The sequence below is a fragment of the Prenolepis imparis genome, unplaced genomic scaffold, assembly GCF_030444845.1.
Source record: "Prenolepis imparis isolate NDT839.2.m4 unplaced genomic scaffold, iyPreImpa1.0 SCAF_11, whole genome shotgun sequence".
NCBI lineage: Eukaryota > Metazoa > Arthropoda > Insecta > Hymenoptera > Formicidae > Prenolepis > Prenolepis imparis.
Window position 1 is genome coordinate 9,859,901 of NW_028141169.1, and position 14,759 is coordinate 9,874,659.

The following is a 14,759-nucleotide window of genomic DNA, read 5'->3' on the forward strand; positions in this document are numbered from 1 at the left end:
TAAGACATTAAAAATGTATATTTATAAGGATACATATATTAATTAGGGAAAATCGTTTAATGTTAAAAAAAGCTTTTTTATGAAGTAAAGGAAAATTTTTTAATTGCCCATTTCTTTTTTTAATTTCGCCAGAACTTGATCTATTGTAATTCCCGATACTATAACTACTTTTTGCCGACTTCGAGATCCCTGCACAAAAAAAGAAAATAAAGGTTCATAATTTCGACATGCAGATATAATAAAATCACCTTGAAACTACTGGATTAAATACTTACACGGTCCAAAGATACATCGGATTTTCTTAGTTCAAACATCGAAGCTAAATATTTAACAAGTTCGGCATTTGCTTCGCCTTCCATTGGTGGGGCTGAGATCGCAATGCCTACTGCTTCGTCGGAAATATCTATAAATATTTGTTTACATCTTTACAATCATTATAATTTTATCTAAGAAAATTTATTGTTTTATTATAAAAAAACTTATTTTCTCAGAAAAAAATAAATAATCCTTTTTATAATAAAAAATTCAACAAACATTTAACATTTGCTGAATGATATTTTTTATTACCAGTTACATTGTTACATTTTGCTCCGGGTTTAGCTTGAATTTTTATTACTACATTTCCATCTTTATTTAAAACCACAGGTCCCGTAGATTGATTCTGTAAATCAATGATGTATTAACAAATGAAGACAAAAAATCTTAGCATATAACAATAATACGGTTACCGAAATCAACTTTTCGTTATACCTATATTATTTTTAGAAAAACGAAAAATTGATTGGTCTACGTGTAAGTTACATATTATTCCCTAGCATTATCTTGGCTTGCATGCAAAGCTTCAAATTTTAGCAAATTGATAGAAGATCAAATATCTAGGCTTCTCGCTCAAAAATTCTTTCTGTAAAAAAATGTTACCTAAACATTTTGATATCAGAATTTTTATTTCAAACTAGAACAATACAAGCGCGCCATTCCTCGATTTTATATAAAAAAGAATGATATTTTTATATAAAGTTTGTTTAAACTTGATTAATATTTTTCGACAGAAATCAGTTCATTAAAGCATTAATTATAATATATTATAAAAATTAAAATAATAATATATTTTAAATAATATGTTATAATTCCTTAAACTCGATTAATATTTTTGACAGTTATCAGCTGATTTCTGTCAAAAAATATTAATCGCAAATAAGGCATTATAACATATTATTTACAACATATCACTATTTTAAATTTTATAATCTATTATTATTTTAAAATTTAATTAGCAAATTAACGCTTTATTAATATTTTTTGACAGAAATCAGCTGATTAAAACGTTAATTTGTTAATTAAATTTTAAAATAATAGTATGCAATAAAAATTAAAAAATAAATATGTTTTAAATAAAATGTTGTAGTACTTTAAACTTCATTAATATTTTTTGACAGTTATCAGCTGATTTCTGTATTATTCTTTTTAACATAAAATCGAGGAATAGCACGCACTAGTCCCCTTTCTAAAAAAATGCTTGTTAAGTCGATTCTCGCAAGTATTGTTGCCTTTTTTTCGCGATGTTGATTAACTGTCTCGATTTGCGTTGTGCGTTATATTTATAGTTTATAGCATCGAGAGGCTGTCATTGCGAGGGTTAGCAGTTTGACAGTTTGTCCAAAATAAAATTAAATAAAATAATAATATATTTTAAATAATATGTTTTAATATACTTTAAATTTGATTAATATTTTTGACAGTTATCAGCTGATTTCTGTCAAAAAATATTAATCGCGGGCAAAGTATATATTATATAAATTATAGTATATATTATAAGTATATATTATAACATATTATATTATTTACAACATATTATTATAATTAAAATAATAATATTTTGTAAGCAATATAATATGTTATAATAATACTTTATCCGCGATTAATATTTTTTGATAGTTATCAGCTGATAACTGTCAAAAATATTAATCGAGTTTAAAGTATTATAACATATTATTTGAAACATAATATATATATATTATTTTATTTTATTTTATTTTGGACAAACCGTCAAACTGCTAACCCTCGCGATGACAACTGCTCGATGCTATGAAAATAACGCACAACGCGAATCGAAACAGCCAATCAGCATCGCGAAAAGCGACAACAATGTCAGTAACATACCTTTTCTAGAAAGGGATTGTTCTCAATAATATGTTATCAAAACGTTACTCAATCTAGAATACAAAGGGACAACCTTAAAAATATATATCAAGAAACGATTGATCATCACGTCGCTAAGAGACATTTTACGCGTCCAGTACTTTGTCCAATTACATCCGTAAAATTCTCAAACTATACTGTAATAGTGAGTTGTAACTATGTGGTTGGTAGAAGTGAGTCTAGTCACTTTTATACAGATACTGAAGTGCCAGAGATGATAAAGTGTCTAATAGAAAATGTCACATTATTTTCGCAATAGGTGATCGTATATCCTGCAAGCAAGGAATCGGTAAGCGCAATGTTAAAATAAATAAATCACTCACATCGGTGGTCACCTCCTTCCGCATCTTCTCATTTTTCGCAGATCGCTGTTTCGACATTTCTCGCGTGATAGTTAAATAAATTCCACAGCCGCTTTTATTCAGTCGCGTAACCATGAATTTTCTCTGTGTCACATTTATTGTTTATCGATGAAGTGGAGTACACTACGCACATATACGAGTTTTTGTACACCGTTTATGATTTTGAAACGTAAATTATTTCGGTGTCCCTTAACCTGAATCTTAACAGCTTTCACAGTGATTCCGCGCATGTGCTGCGAATATTACCAACTCAAATATATAGTAACATCCGCCCGCTATTTTCAAAAATATACGGAAATAATACATATCATATAAGAATCACAAGTAAGATTTGCATATCACAGATCAATATGCCGAAGAAATTCGTGGGTGAGAATAGTAAGGCGATTGCCGCCCGAGCTAGAAAAGCGGCAGCTAAAGAAGCCGAAACTATAAAAAAAGCGATGGAAGCTGAAGATAAGGCCTGGGAAGATAATGATAAACAGTTGTTGAAAAAAAAACAAAAACAAGTACGTCTTAGAGTTGTTATAAAGAAATATTAATAATTTATTTTAGATCAAAAGAAATAAGAGAGAATAAGAAAATATATATATATTATATATTTTATTATATATGCAGGAAGAACTGGAAAAGAAACGTCAACAGCAATTAGAAAAAAAGGCGGAAGCTAAAGCTCTGCTTGAAAAAGAAATGGCAAATATAAAAGTCGGTAGCAAGCAGCCAGCGTCTAAAGTTACTAGAGCTGAAATTGTTTCTGTTACTGAAAAACGAAATCAAGTGGCTATGAAGAAGAAAGAAGAGGAGAAACCAATTGAAGAAAATTTAAATAGAATAACTTTGGAAGGTGAAACTGCTCACGGTATAGATGAAGCTATATCTATCTTAAGGTAATTATTTTCAAGATTAGACGAATAGAATATTAGAAGATGAGAATATAATTAATGAAATATCGAATGCTCTATTAAAATTTTCTGCTATATACATAATTGCAATGATAACTGTAGATTGAAGGCTTTAATCGAAAAATCGATATGCAATAGCGTTTATTAATATTTAATTTCTTTTACTTCAATTTTCATGATTTTATTTTCAGTACAAAGGATCCTGAAATTGATCGACATCCGGAGAAACGAATGAAAGCCGCATATACGAGCTTTGAGGAAAAAATGATGCCGATTATTAAAGAACAAAATCCTACCTTGAGATTGAGTCAGTTAAAACAGATACTTAGAAAAGAGTGGACAAAATCTACTGAGAATCCGCTTAATCAGAAGTTTATTGAATAACTGATAATGATATTAAACGCGCTCGGTATTTGCGCACATCACTGACTGATTAATTATTTAATCTAAATGTTAAATTTTGGTTATAAATAATAATTACTGCAACAATATAATCAGCTGTATACAATTTTATTTGTAAAAACGAATAACTTATATTAAAAAATATTATCTATGAAATAACGATATATATAAATGATCTTTGGTTTATATGCTATTCCATAGCCTCTGTTTTTTACAATATTTGTTAGATCACTTTGAATAACTTTTTTTTTATCTAACACAACAATGAAACAGGTTTTAAAAATTATTTAGTTTAAATAAAATTTCGTATACATTTTGTTTATGACAGCGAAAACAGTTTTTTTTCTCAGGTACATTAAAAATTCAAATTTAAAATGGGAGTCAAATATGTTGGTAATACATATTGATTATTAAAAAAATAAAATTTTCAGATATGTATAAAAGTTATTTTAAGTGATCGAGACGAATGAGACATTTCGTATTTATTTTATTTACACAAATTTTGGCACATTTACGAAGCCACTCGAATTGTGTATCGATTTATCTTATCGTTCGATGAAATTGAATCTTTTTTTAATCATAACATTGTTAATAATATTCACTTTTGTTCATAATATTGCTTAATTCCCTCCACTTAAAATATACATACAAGTTTGATATTATATTTAATTATTTGACAGTCTGTTGATCGACTCAATCGATGCAATTTCAATATCATACAGATTTTTAGATGATTATTTCTAGATTGAAATTATTATATAACATCATTGCTGCCATTTTTTGTTTTTCCACAAATCTATGAAACAATGTATCATATGATTCAACTGCTGAGGGCATTCGGTCATCGGACTATGACCAGCCATTGGAATAGCTTCGAGGAAAGCTTTTACCATTGTCTGAAAAATTCGAAAAAAAATTAATTTAAGACTATTATTAACTTAATATTATTCTAACAACAAAACAAATGATCGATACATAAAAAATTTTTATGTAATTTAAATAAAAAATATCTCTATTGTCTATATATGTTTTAATCGCGCGGATAATAATAATTAATCGTAATATAAACTCACTCTTTCCATTTGACACTCCTGCACTAGCGAAACTTTATTGTCCCTTAATCCGTGCACCAAAAGCGTCGGTGTACATATCTTCCTGTGAAAAGCGTAGTCTCCTTGCGGCCAGATCATACCGTCCAATACGTATTTCATGTGGGAAGGCCACTGTTCCGTCGATTCGTGACCGCAATAAGGATGTTGACGACCTCGCGCGGAATATAGAATATCTCGGTGAAGACCGCACATTAAAAGTGGTGCGAGAATCGCCCTGAGACAGCAATGTCCCGCGCATTCCGTGCTCGGCGGGGCCAGAGGAGTCGGCCCACCGCCCGATATTAGCACGAGCTGGTGAATATTACTGTCATATTTACAAGCTAATGCCGTAGCGAAGCTACATCTGAAATAAATTTGTAACATATACACAGATATTCATTTAATAACAAAACATCTTAAAACAATCATTTTAAATGATAATAAATTAAAAAGAAACTCTGATATAAATATAAAATTAGATATGCTAATATACTTAATAATTATTTTATGAATTGTGTCACTACGAATTTAATAATTCTTCACAAAATAATTAATGAAGAATTTAAAAATAAGTTGCGTCTAGCTCTTATTAGGCTTTTTCATACCTGATTTTAAATTTAAAATCAATTATTCAAAAATAAAAAGAAACAGCTTGCATGGCATAGTTTCTAAATAATAGCGACTTACCCATAATTATGTGCCACTAAAATGCACTTCTCTCCGGGCTTGAAAGCGTAATGATGTAGAACAGCGTCTAAGTCCTTGAGTAATTTGCCAAAGTGATAATCTCTAGACCAACCGGGCGCTGAACTCATACCGTGTCCGAGCATATCGGGGGCGATGCAAGGATAACCAAGAGAAGAGAAATACTGGAGTTGATGTTCAAAGACTTCTGCCGAGGAACCGAAGCCGTGTAAAAAAACTATAGTCGGTTTTCTGTTCCTTCGAAATGTTATTGAATTGCGAAGACTTTGACGAGTATTTTCTTGCGAAGAAATACTATCAAACTCCGTCCATTCTTTCCTATAATCCTTGAGCTCGATAGGAGCGGTTTCCGTTAATTTCGAATCGAGTTTTGATCGAGTTCCATCGTTCACAGGGATGCCGTTACTTTGAAATTCCAAGCGTAGTTTCTCGAAATTAGTTTCTGCGTTGATAGCATCCTCCCGATACTCCACTTTGTCGAGATCAGTTGGTAATATTTCAAGATTGGCTTGTATAGTCTCCTGAGAATCGATCTCGGAAATCGTTTTTTGCAAATTTTTCTCAGGACTATCTTCCTCCGAGTTATTCATCAGAGAACCTCTTCCCAATTTTTCATCAATGATTTGTAATAGGGATTGCTCGAAGCTGGGTTCTTGATCAAGTAATTGAAATTCGATCGTTTCCACGCTGTTTATTCCGGAATCCACGCAGTCTAATTTTTCCGGAGCGATGCTCTCGGTATTTCCTGGTATTCCAAAATATAGGTCGGCTATTCCATGAAAAACAGTATATATAAATAAAAAGAAATTTGTACAAATACAAACGAAGTCTATAAACAATATAATATCTACTATAATAATAATAATCTATAATAATAATCTTATTATTGTAATAATTTTATTTCGTAAATCTGTTGCTTACCGCGTTTTCTTGCAGAATGATTGAAGTCTAAAGAAGCTAATTCATCTGTCGAACCGACAAAAGCAGGATTCACATAACCCTCGCCTACCGAAACTCTGGCGAATTGTTTTTTACATTCATTTTCTGCGCTCCACTGCTCTTCTGTCGTATCTATTGAAAGACGGGAATTAATATTGTCTCTCTTTATCGAAATTTCATCTTTGGATTTATCAGACTTCGATTTCAAATTATTTTTTGTTTGTTCCCAAGAATGTTGAACACCATTTTTTTCTACGCCAGTTACATGCTTAACAGTGTCGTCGAGTACTTCTTCGAGAAGCGTATTGATATACCTACAATTTATATTAGTTTTTATAACATGTAAATTTTTAATTATATACATTTATATATATAATATTTTAATAATATATAAGAAAGAATATATGAATAGAAATGAAAAAGAGATAGATCAATGAATTTTCAGTATACTACATTTAACACAAGACAATATATTTCTATAATATTAACTGTGAATTCTGTTCACACATTGTTTCCTATATTGGATCGATAAACTTACCTTTCTAAATCTTTAACGATTTGTTGCTTCGCATTTTGTTCGAACGACTGGCGATCCGTTAGTATCGAAGGCATCGTCTCGTTCGCCTCATTTATGTGATCAGCGGCCGCGTTGTCCCGCAATTTTTGTAAATTTACCGAAACTTTTTGCTCCAGTTCCTCGATGTCGCGCGCGTTCTTCTCGCCCTCGCAGAGACTCGTTCGGATGCGATTAAGTTCCGCGGATATGATTCGCTCCTCGGTCGTGCTCAACGCGCCGGTGGACTGACGGAAGGAGCATCTGCAGTTTCCGGACGGATGCGGCCTCCTGGTCCATCGGGCGAAGAAATTATCGTTGACCGATTCCGGCCGGTCGTTCGCCGTGCTCTCGTAATACCAGCCGCTCTTCAGGGCCGGCCTGAGAACGCGCAGCGTACGTCGCGGTGCCACGATAAAGAAATCGCAATCGGGCAGCTCGATTTTTCCGGGACTAACTCGACTCCGATTCCTCCAACACTCAAAGATCTTGCTGTACCAGGGAAATCTCGTTGGAGACGAGGGTGTCTCCTCTACTTTCGTTGCCATTTGTCTCTTCTTCGGGGCAGCCAAATTATAAATACATCAGAATAGCCGATTCTCGAACGTCGAATGCGAAATATATGCCATAGCACTGGCATATATATTTTTTTTCTAATTCGTTATCTATAAAATGGAATATTAGTATGTAATATTAGTGATATCTATTTTATGCGTGTATATAAGTATATATAAATCTCGATTTTATTAATTTTAATAACAGTTAAAGATTATTTTAATAACAGAAAAAGAGATTTATATTTTCCTTGTAATTGTTTAAGAATACATAATTTTTATTCCATAATTTGTGCAATTCTAGAGAGCTTTATATTGAACACTTTATATTTGTGATAGTTACGAGTTAATTAATATTAAAGTCTTAGTAGTTAATTAATATTAATAATAAATATATTAATTATTCATAAATGAAGTTACTGTTAGTTTTAAATGCCACTCGCGCGATCGATTTCCTTCGAATCGCTAATGTTATAGTTATAGACTGACGGATGTTTATTGCGCAAATATCGACTTTCTCGACTTGCAACGCTTTTCATACGTTCTACGCAGTCGAGCAATTAGATTTCCCCTCGAAAAACGAAAGTGTTGTTTCCACGGTCGAATAAATTCGAAACGACTTTGAAAGAAATATTTTTTCCAGACGCGATATTTATTCAAAATTGACGCAAATTTACCGCATTTTTAAGGAAGAATATATATTTTTGCTTCAATAGAATTTTGAATATAGAATTCATAGGTAAAAATTTAGAATTCTCTTGCGAGAATTCAACCAAATAATTGATTGTATGTCTTTCACAGCGACGTAGATATAACTTATCTGTCGGAACAATCTTTCATTTAACCATACCAGGAAAAGCATAACGTTAGATCGTATAATGTGCATGCGTAATGCAATGATTTCACTTTTTTTCATAGAAATATGCTACTAGATGTGTTCATCGACGATGTTACTTTTTTATAGCTTTATAGACATAACAGCGAATAAAGTGTAACGAGAATATCATCAGTTTAAATCGTGTTAATCCAGCTAGATTGGTCGAATTATTTACGTAGGAGGGAGCTGAATGAACGTTCATGTGTACAGAATTTTTCACTGTCACATCTTCGGGATTTTTAATATTTAATACATGCTCCGATCTTCTTAGATCTTGATGTGGCAATTTTATTTAAAAGAATTTAATTGAATCAAATTTATTTAAAAGATACCAATACTATACAATAATTATTTTTCGAAAATGCCATCAGAAAAAATACACATGACAATTCTTTCACGGTTATATTACTCGACACGATAGGTATTACCGTCTCTCGATTTTAAAATCCAACGCACTGCACTAAAGAATACTGCAGAAATACTAATTACCTTCCTCAAGAGAGCGACATATACGTAGGATACATAATAACACCAGGGGACATGAATGCACTGGTCTAACGAATAAAGCACCTCGATAATTTCAGGACGCGCACTATGAATACCAACGTAGCACAATATCGATGCAACGTTCGCCTCGATTGTCGCTGAAGGTTTTAGCAACCGCGTTCCAACGACGTAATGCACCCGTATGCAATCGGTCGCGTGTCGACGGTCACTGTGTTTTCGTCGAGGAGCGTCAACGGCGTACGCGTTGATGAAACGTCAGGACGACGCGGGCGTCGTATATCGGAGCACGCTGTCGAACGGACTCGGGCCGAATGGTACCACCGCGGCGAGGCGTGGTGCATTTTTTTTTCGTGGGCGTCTCTCGGCCGGCAAATTAAGACGGGAAAATTGAGGACGATTAATACTTGAAGCGCACAGCACGTTGGCTCACGGCGGCCATTGTATGTCTCTCGGGCACACACTGATGGACCTAGCGAGAAAGAGAGAGAAAGAGAAAAGAAGAGAGAAAGAAAGAGCGAGATCGCTGGTACCCCTACCATCAGGAAATCGTTTGTATACAGGGCGTTTAGAAAGTCCGCATCGGCTTTATACCTGCTTCTGGTTTGCTTGTAATCATCATACATTATAAACGAAATTTCTCTGCAAAATATACACGTGTTCGTTGTATAAGCAATGTATAATTAACTCTTTGCAAAAGCGAAAGTTATAAACGACACTATGTACATCTGCGCGATGTCATCTAATAATATTATTCGACAATAAAGAAAAAGATCTACAAGATAATTAAGATAATTAAAGACTCGAATACTAGAGATCCAATGAGCTAATTCGTATTTTTTTTTTTTTTTAATGCCACCCTTTGATGTGATCTCTTTCATTAACGGCTCTATATAAGTAGCTGTATACTCTCCCTTGAATGGAAATCACCATGACCGGAAGAGACTTTATAAATCGCGAACGTACGTGGACACGAGCGTGAAAGATTTTATAATTATCTGACCTATTAAAGCGAATCGCGATGACTGTCTCGGGAAGAGAAGGGAGGAGGGAGGCAGGGAGGCACCAGTAGATAACAGTACCAAATACTAGGACGAAAAAACAGATACTATCCAGAAAAAGATCAAATTAATAAAGCAATTTTTAACTATAAATATAATAGAAAAATTATTAAATAATTTTAAAAACTGTTTTATTTATTCGCGAGTAATTGTGTTATCAATGAATAGTGCAAATAAAGGAAATGATAACATATTTCCTGATCTATACCCCAGAAGATTACGATAAGAGCGAGTGTCGCTGACCTATTGCATGTAGTATATTTTATATCATTCGGTGTTGTATAATAAGAGAAAATCGATTATCTGAATTCAAAATATTAAATTCGACATTTTAAGTATCCCGACTGATGCTATATTTTCAAGATATTTAGCTTTGTTCATAAAATAAAATTTTATCGCGAACAACGAGACTTGTTCATATTCAACTAGCCAATGTAATTTCTCCCAGCGTGCATAAGAAAAAATTCGCGCGGTAGTATGCATACGCAGGATGCGATAATGATACGTTTTTGAATAAATGTGTTTGCGGAACAAACGAGTATACGAGATAGCACTCGAAGTACATTAAAAAAAAAAAGAAAGCTGTAAATAGTAAACTCAAGACGTTTTAACAGACGGTGCTAAAAATAGAGAAGCGTTAAAAGATTGCGTCGAAATAAAATATCGTGTTGCACAATTTTTTTTATATCGCTAAAATGTTCATTCGATTGCGTGCATCTCTGATATATCTCTGATATATATCTGTCGTGAACATTATATCTGCCCAAGGGTTGCGAGGCTTATTAATTATCATTATGAGAAAGTGTTGGCATTTTGCATCCTCTGCCTTCGTTACGCCGCTGCATACAAGTGCATGGGGCGATTGCAGGTTTCGAAGAAGCTCCATGGAGAACGCGCCGATAAGCAGTGCAAATTTGACGTTGCACTCCAACACGTTGTCAGGAGATAGATAACAATTTACGCGTTAATATATTAGCCATACATGCGACGACGTATCTTTACGAGAGTGCGTGCGACGCAAACATGCCTCTAACTAAGACTTTGACAGCGCAAACTCTTCGATGGTCATTAACCCCGCCGTCCCGGTAAACGACTTAAGGTATAAAGGGTTGCGTCGCTCATCCCGACCGATTACTTTGTTGAGAAATCTCGACACTATGGAAGTGACGCACTTAATCGTCGTGTATCTTCTCGTTGCTCTAAGCGTGCACGAATCGCACGGAAACGTCGAAGCCGGGGTCACCGAACAGGAAGGCATCCACGAGGATCAGCAGAAAGTGCATGACGAATGCCGGAATCCGGACTACAAGAAATATCTCAAGTGTTTAATGAGGCCGAAGAGGCATCATCATAACGGCCACGGGCTGTCGGAAAATGGTAGATTCAATCGTTTTATAACAATCGAGATAAACGCACAGGAATTCGCGTGTCTGCTTGGAAGCCTCGTTTGAATTTATTACGCAACTACATCTGTTACACGATCATTTAGACACGGATAGACGATCGTATTAAATTTAAATTACTGGATCTCTTGGAAACGTAACACAGATGCAATTGCGCAATATGTTTGATCATTAATTCATAGTTCATTAATAATCATTAACGCGACTGTTGTACAGCGGACGATACAAGAAGCATCGCGACTTTATTCTTATGTGACATAATTATTCTTCAACTATGTAAATTAATGACATTACTTTACATGCGTATATGAAACATATATTGTAAACGATAAGTGAAAAAATATGAAAAAATTTCGCAGATCCCACTCATTGTTTGGAAACGTGTCTAAAAAAATGCGACTATCATTCGGAACATGACAATTGCGAGAAAAAATGCAGTCATTGCACGAAAACCAAGCACAGGCATCAGATCATTACGGAATATGAGACGGAATGCGTATCGGGAAATTGCGGTCCGGCAAATGACGGACTGAGAACTACCAATATAACAACAAACATCGACATCAATAATATCATTAATACTTTTAGCAATGCTACTACAAACGGTGAACCTGGTAGATTGCCCGGTACGTCCGGTAGGCCGGGTACGCCGGGTACGTCCGGTACACCGGGTACATCGGGTACACCGGGTACACCTGGTACACCTGGTACACCAGGAACACCAGGAACACCAGGTACGCCCGGAGGTGGTATTGGAGGTAATGGTGGTAATGGTGGTATTTCAATAACGGATATATCAAGAGACTGCTGTCGTGAGTCAAGTTCTTTAATTAATATAGATTCTAAGTTTTATAAATGCAATTTAAGGTGATAGGGCTGCGTTTCGATAAGTTTAAAATCGTCGATTCAGGCTCGTCTTCAATTTTACAGCATCTCGCTTTCCATCGATTCCTATAATACCTCAGATTTCGTTGGTACCACAAATTACGTATGGTGTAGGATTCGGAGCTGCAGGCGGATGCGCGCAAAATCAGTGGCTCTGCATCCAACAAAGCGGCGTTAAGGAAGTACAGGTAGACGGTATCGTATCGAATCTAAAATATCCTGCGTATTAAAGTACAATACACAATCGCAATCTTTTTAAATGCGCAGCCTGATTGCTCCGGATGCGGCAATCCGATCTTACGATACAGGTGCGATGTAAGCTGTTACACAACTTACGCCGGCACGCCGACTAAAATTAATAAACTGCCTTGTACTAGTCCGGAATGCGTTGGGGGTGAGAGTTTGTTTTATTAACTCATTATAATTAATCTGAATTTTAAACACTATCCTTTTTTTATTTGCACAATTAACAGATACTTCTGATTTTTTAACTGCTCTATTATTATTATTACTATATCTTTTATATATTTACTATATTTATTATATTTCTTTTATTCTTTTATTTATATTATATCTATATTTATATTATATCTACAGTATTACGAATGTAATACGCAGTAATACTATTCTGTCTCTTAGGTTCGATATAATTATGCTGGATTCATTGAAAACAGCTGCAATGTGATTGAAATATTATCATAATCGTTCGAATTTATTTTTATATTCGTATATCAATATCTTGATAAAAAATTGCTTAATTAAAATTGCATAATTAACCATAAAACGTAGTTCTAGATTTTTCCAAGTAATCCCCTACTTGCTGAAATAATGTATAACGATCAGTTTCTCAACATTAGCTTATGAAATAAAAACGTTATTTTTCTTTTGCAAAGACCTTGTTTTAATAACCATGTCTACGGAAATTCATCATTTTAAAAGATATACCGGAAAGCATATACCGGCGAGCGACTACGTATCTACGGTTGCCGATCTCTTGGCGCAGTGCGAGAAAGCTTTATCGGGATTTTGATAAGAAAATATTAGAGGAATAGATTAGATTACTTTCTGTTTCTAAAGAAAATATAGTAGCATTAAATTAGAGAATCGATTTTTTATTATAAAATATTATTATAAAGAATTAACAAAAATATATCCGAACAAATCCATCATTTATATGACCTATGACTATAAATAGAACGTAACGTATATAAGCGAACGAATGGTCGAACTGATTGTGAGACCACAAACGGGATTGCCTTATGTCTTGCATTATGCCGTTTACGGCATAACGCATTGACAGCCGTCTGGTCGTTGGCGTCGACCGCGTCGCGTGGACAAGCGATGTGTTCTCAAATCTCCAAGCGAGCGCGAGAAGAGACTTTGTCAGGTGTCAAGGTGAAAACAGGTGCTGGAGAGGCGCGATATTCAGGTACACTGTGACGAAAGACTGTGACATTACAACGTTTACGTTTAGAAAGCCAAGTAAAATTAACGGAATCAATTTTTATCTGCCCCGAACAGAACCGAAATTTCGGAAGAATCCTTCCCGAGATAATTAATACAATACGAGAACGAAAAAAAAAATAAAAATAAAAATAATGTTTCTCCTTATCCCTTTGTAAAGGAATGACATGATTTTCTCATCATATTTTAAACAAAGCATATGATATGTAATTAACAAGTAATATACAATTAATTAAATTAAATAAAGTTTAATTTTTTAATTCTTTCCATAAAGAGCCAAAGTAATTCATGTTTACGATAGTTACTTGATCATTTTGCATTCGCATATTTGCTTATACATTGAGATTTCAGTATAAATCTTCGAAACAAAAAATGCAATCTCTCTCATGAATCTGTTACATTTCGCAATGTACCGATAATGTTAGATAGCGAAAGTGTTTGTAGCATCCTAAGCAGGCGCAGCGTGGGAATAGCAACTTGTTTCTCCTACTCCCATCTTTCTGTCAATTATGTGGTGTGGATGGATCCCTTTTTAAGAGAGTTAAATGCGTCGTTTGCGCGATTTTTGCCGTATTTCGCAGATAACAGCGAGAATAAAAATTGAGTCGATATACTTGAAAGAAAAGACACAAGTATCAATTAACGCTGTTTTAATGTTCAAATCAATTAATGCTGTTTTAGCGTGCATTGAATGTAATCTGTTTCTTTACATATAGATTTTTAGAGAACTAGCTTTATAGCAATAATAAATGCTCTTCTACTTAACTCTCTATATATTAAAGCTTCTCCTATCTTAAAACATCCGATGCGTAAAAGCACCGGATGTTTTAATATACACAAGAGAAGTTATAATATAAA

At 34.0% G+C, this 14,759-nt stretch overlaps 4 protein-coding genes across 4 annotated transcripts; 2 read left to right on the forward strand and 2 right to left on the reverse strand.

Annotated features, from left to right (window-relative positions):
- Positions 1-50: 50 nt before the first annotated feature.
- Positions 51-2,780, reverse strand: LOC145942456 (UPF0235 protein C15orf40 homolog). The gene is made up of 4 exons (XM_083049193.1): positions 2,523-2,780; positions 568-661; positions 276-403; positions 51-189 (listed from the first exon to the last, which is right to left on the reverse strand). The coding sequence occupies exons 1-4, from the start codon at positions 2,634-2,636 to the stop codon at positions 100-102; spliced, it is 426 nt and encodes a 141-aa protein (XP_082905319.1). The 5' UTR covers positions 2,637-2,780; the 3' UTR covers positions 51-99.
- On the forward strand, positions 2,347-4,029 carry LOC145942454 (coiled-coil domain-containing protein 124). Its single transcript, XM_083049190.1, has 4 exons — positions 2,347-2,488; positions 2,906-3,070; positions 3,180-3,448; positions 3,655-4,029. The coding sequence occupies exons 2-4, from the start codon at positions 2,912-2,914 to the stop codon at positions 3,845-3,847; spliced, it is 621 nt and encodes a 206-aa protein (XP_082905316.1). The 5' UTR covers positions 2,347-2,488; positions 2,906-2,911; the 3' UTR covers positions 3,848-4,029.
- Positions 4,030-4,112: 83 nt separating this feature from the next.
- Positions 4,113-9,581, reverse strand: LOC145942448 (uncharacterized). The gene is made up of 6 exons (XM_083049183.1): positions 9,074-9,581; positions 7,139-7,818; positions 6,583-6,914; positions 5,644-6,430; positions 4,939-5,320; positions 4,113-4,761 (listed from the first exon to the last, which is right to left on the reverse strand). Exons 2-6 carry the CDS (start codon positions 7,699-7,701, stop codon positions 4,630-4,632), a joined length of 2,196 nt encoding a protein of 731 aa, XP_082905309.1. The 5' UTR covers positions 7,702-7,818; positions 9,074-9,581; the 3' UTR covers positions 4,113-4,629.
- Positions 9,582-11,126: 1,545 nt separating this feature from the next.
- Positions 11,127-13,290, forward strand: LOC145942450 (uncharacterized). The gene is made up of 5 exons (XM_083049186.1): positions 11,127-11,526; positions 11,912-12,364; positions 12,483-12,625; positions 12,705-12,831; positions 13,077-13,290. Exons 1-5 carry the CDS (start codon positions 11,211-11,213, stop codon positions 13,085-13,087), a joined length of 1,050 nt encoding a protein of 349 aa, XP_082905312.1. The 5' UTR covers positions 11,127-11,210; the 3' UTR covers positions 13,088-13,290.
- The last annotated feature ends 1,469 nt before the right edge of the window (positions 13,291-14,759 follow it).

Excerpts from the sequence above, each read along its gene's own strand:
- LOC145942456 (XM_083049193.1), bottom strand. The coding sequence starts at position 2,636 with ATGGTTACGCGACTGAATAAAAGCGGCTGTGGAATTTATTTAACTATC. Across the intron at positions 662-2,522 it reads GGAAGGAGGTGACCACCGAT|AATCAATCTACGGGACCTGT; the intron begins GTGAGTGATTTA and ends ATTGATTTACAG. Across the intron at positions 190-275 it reads CCGATGTATCTTTGGACCGT|GGATCTCGAAGTCGGCAAAA; the intron begins GTAAGTATTTAA and ends TTTTTTGTGCAG.
- LOC145942454 (XM_083049190.1), top strand. The coding sequence starts at position 2,912 with ATGCCGAAGAAATTCGTGGGTGAGAATAGTAAGGCGATTGCCGCCCGA. Across the intron at positions 3,071-3,179 it reads TGAAAAAAAAACAAAAACAA|GAAGAACTGGAAAAGAAACG; the intron begins GTACGTCTTAGA and ends TTATATATGCAG. Across the intron at positions 3,449-3,654 it reads GAAGCTATATCTATCTTAAG|TACAAAGGATCCTGAAATTG; the intron begins GTAATTATTTTC and ends TTTTATTTTCAG.
- LOC145942448 (XM_083049183.1), bottom strand. The coding sequence starts at position 7,701 with ATGGCAACGAAAGTAGAGGAGACACCCTCGTCTCCAACGAGATTTCCC. Across the intron at positions 6,915-7,138 it reads ATCGTTAAAGATTTAGAAAG|GTATATCAATACGCTTCTCG; the intron begins GTAAGTTTATCG and ends TATAAATTGTAG. Across the intron at positions 4,762-4,938 it reads AGGAGTGTCAAATGGAAAGA|ACAATGGTAAAAGCTTTCCT; the intron begins GTGAGTTTATAT and ends CGAATTTTTCAG.
- LOC145942450 (XM_083049186.1), top strand. The coding sequence starts at position 11,211 with ATGGTCATTAACCCCGCCGTCCCGGTAAACGACTTAAGGTATAAAGGG. Across the intron at positions 12,365-12,482 it reads TATATCAAGAGACTGCTGTC|CATCTCGCTTTCCATCGATT; the intron begins GTGAGTCAAGTT and ends TCAATTTTACAG. Across the intron at positions 12,626-12,704 it reads GCGGCGTTAAGGAAGTACAG|CCTGATTGCTCCGGATGCGG; the intron begins GTAGACGGTATC and ends TTAAATGCGCAG.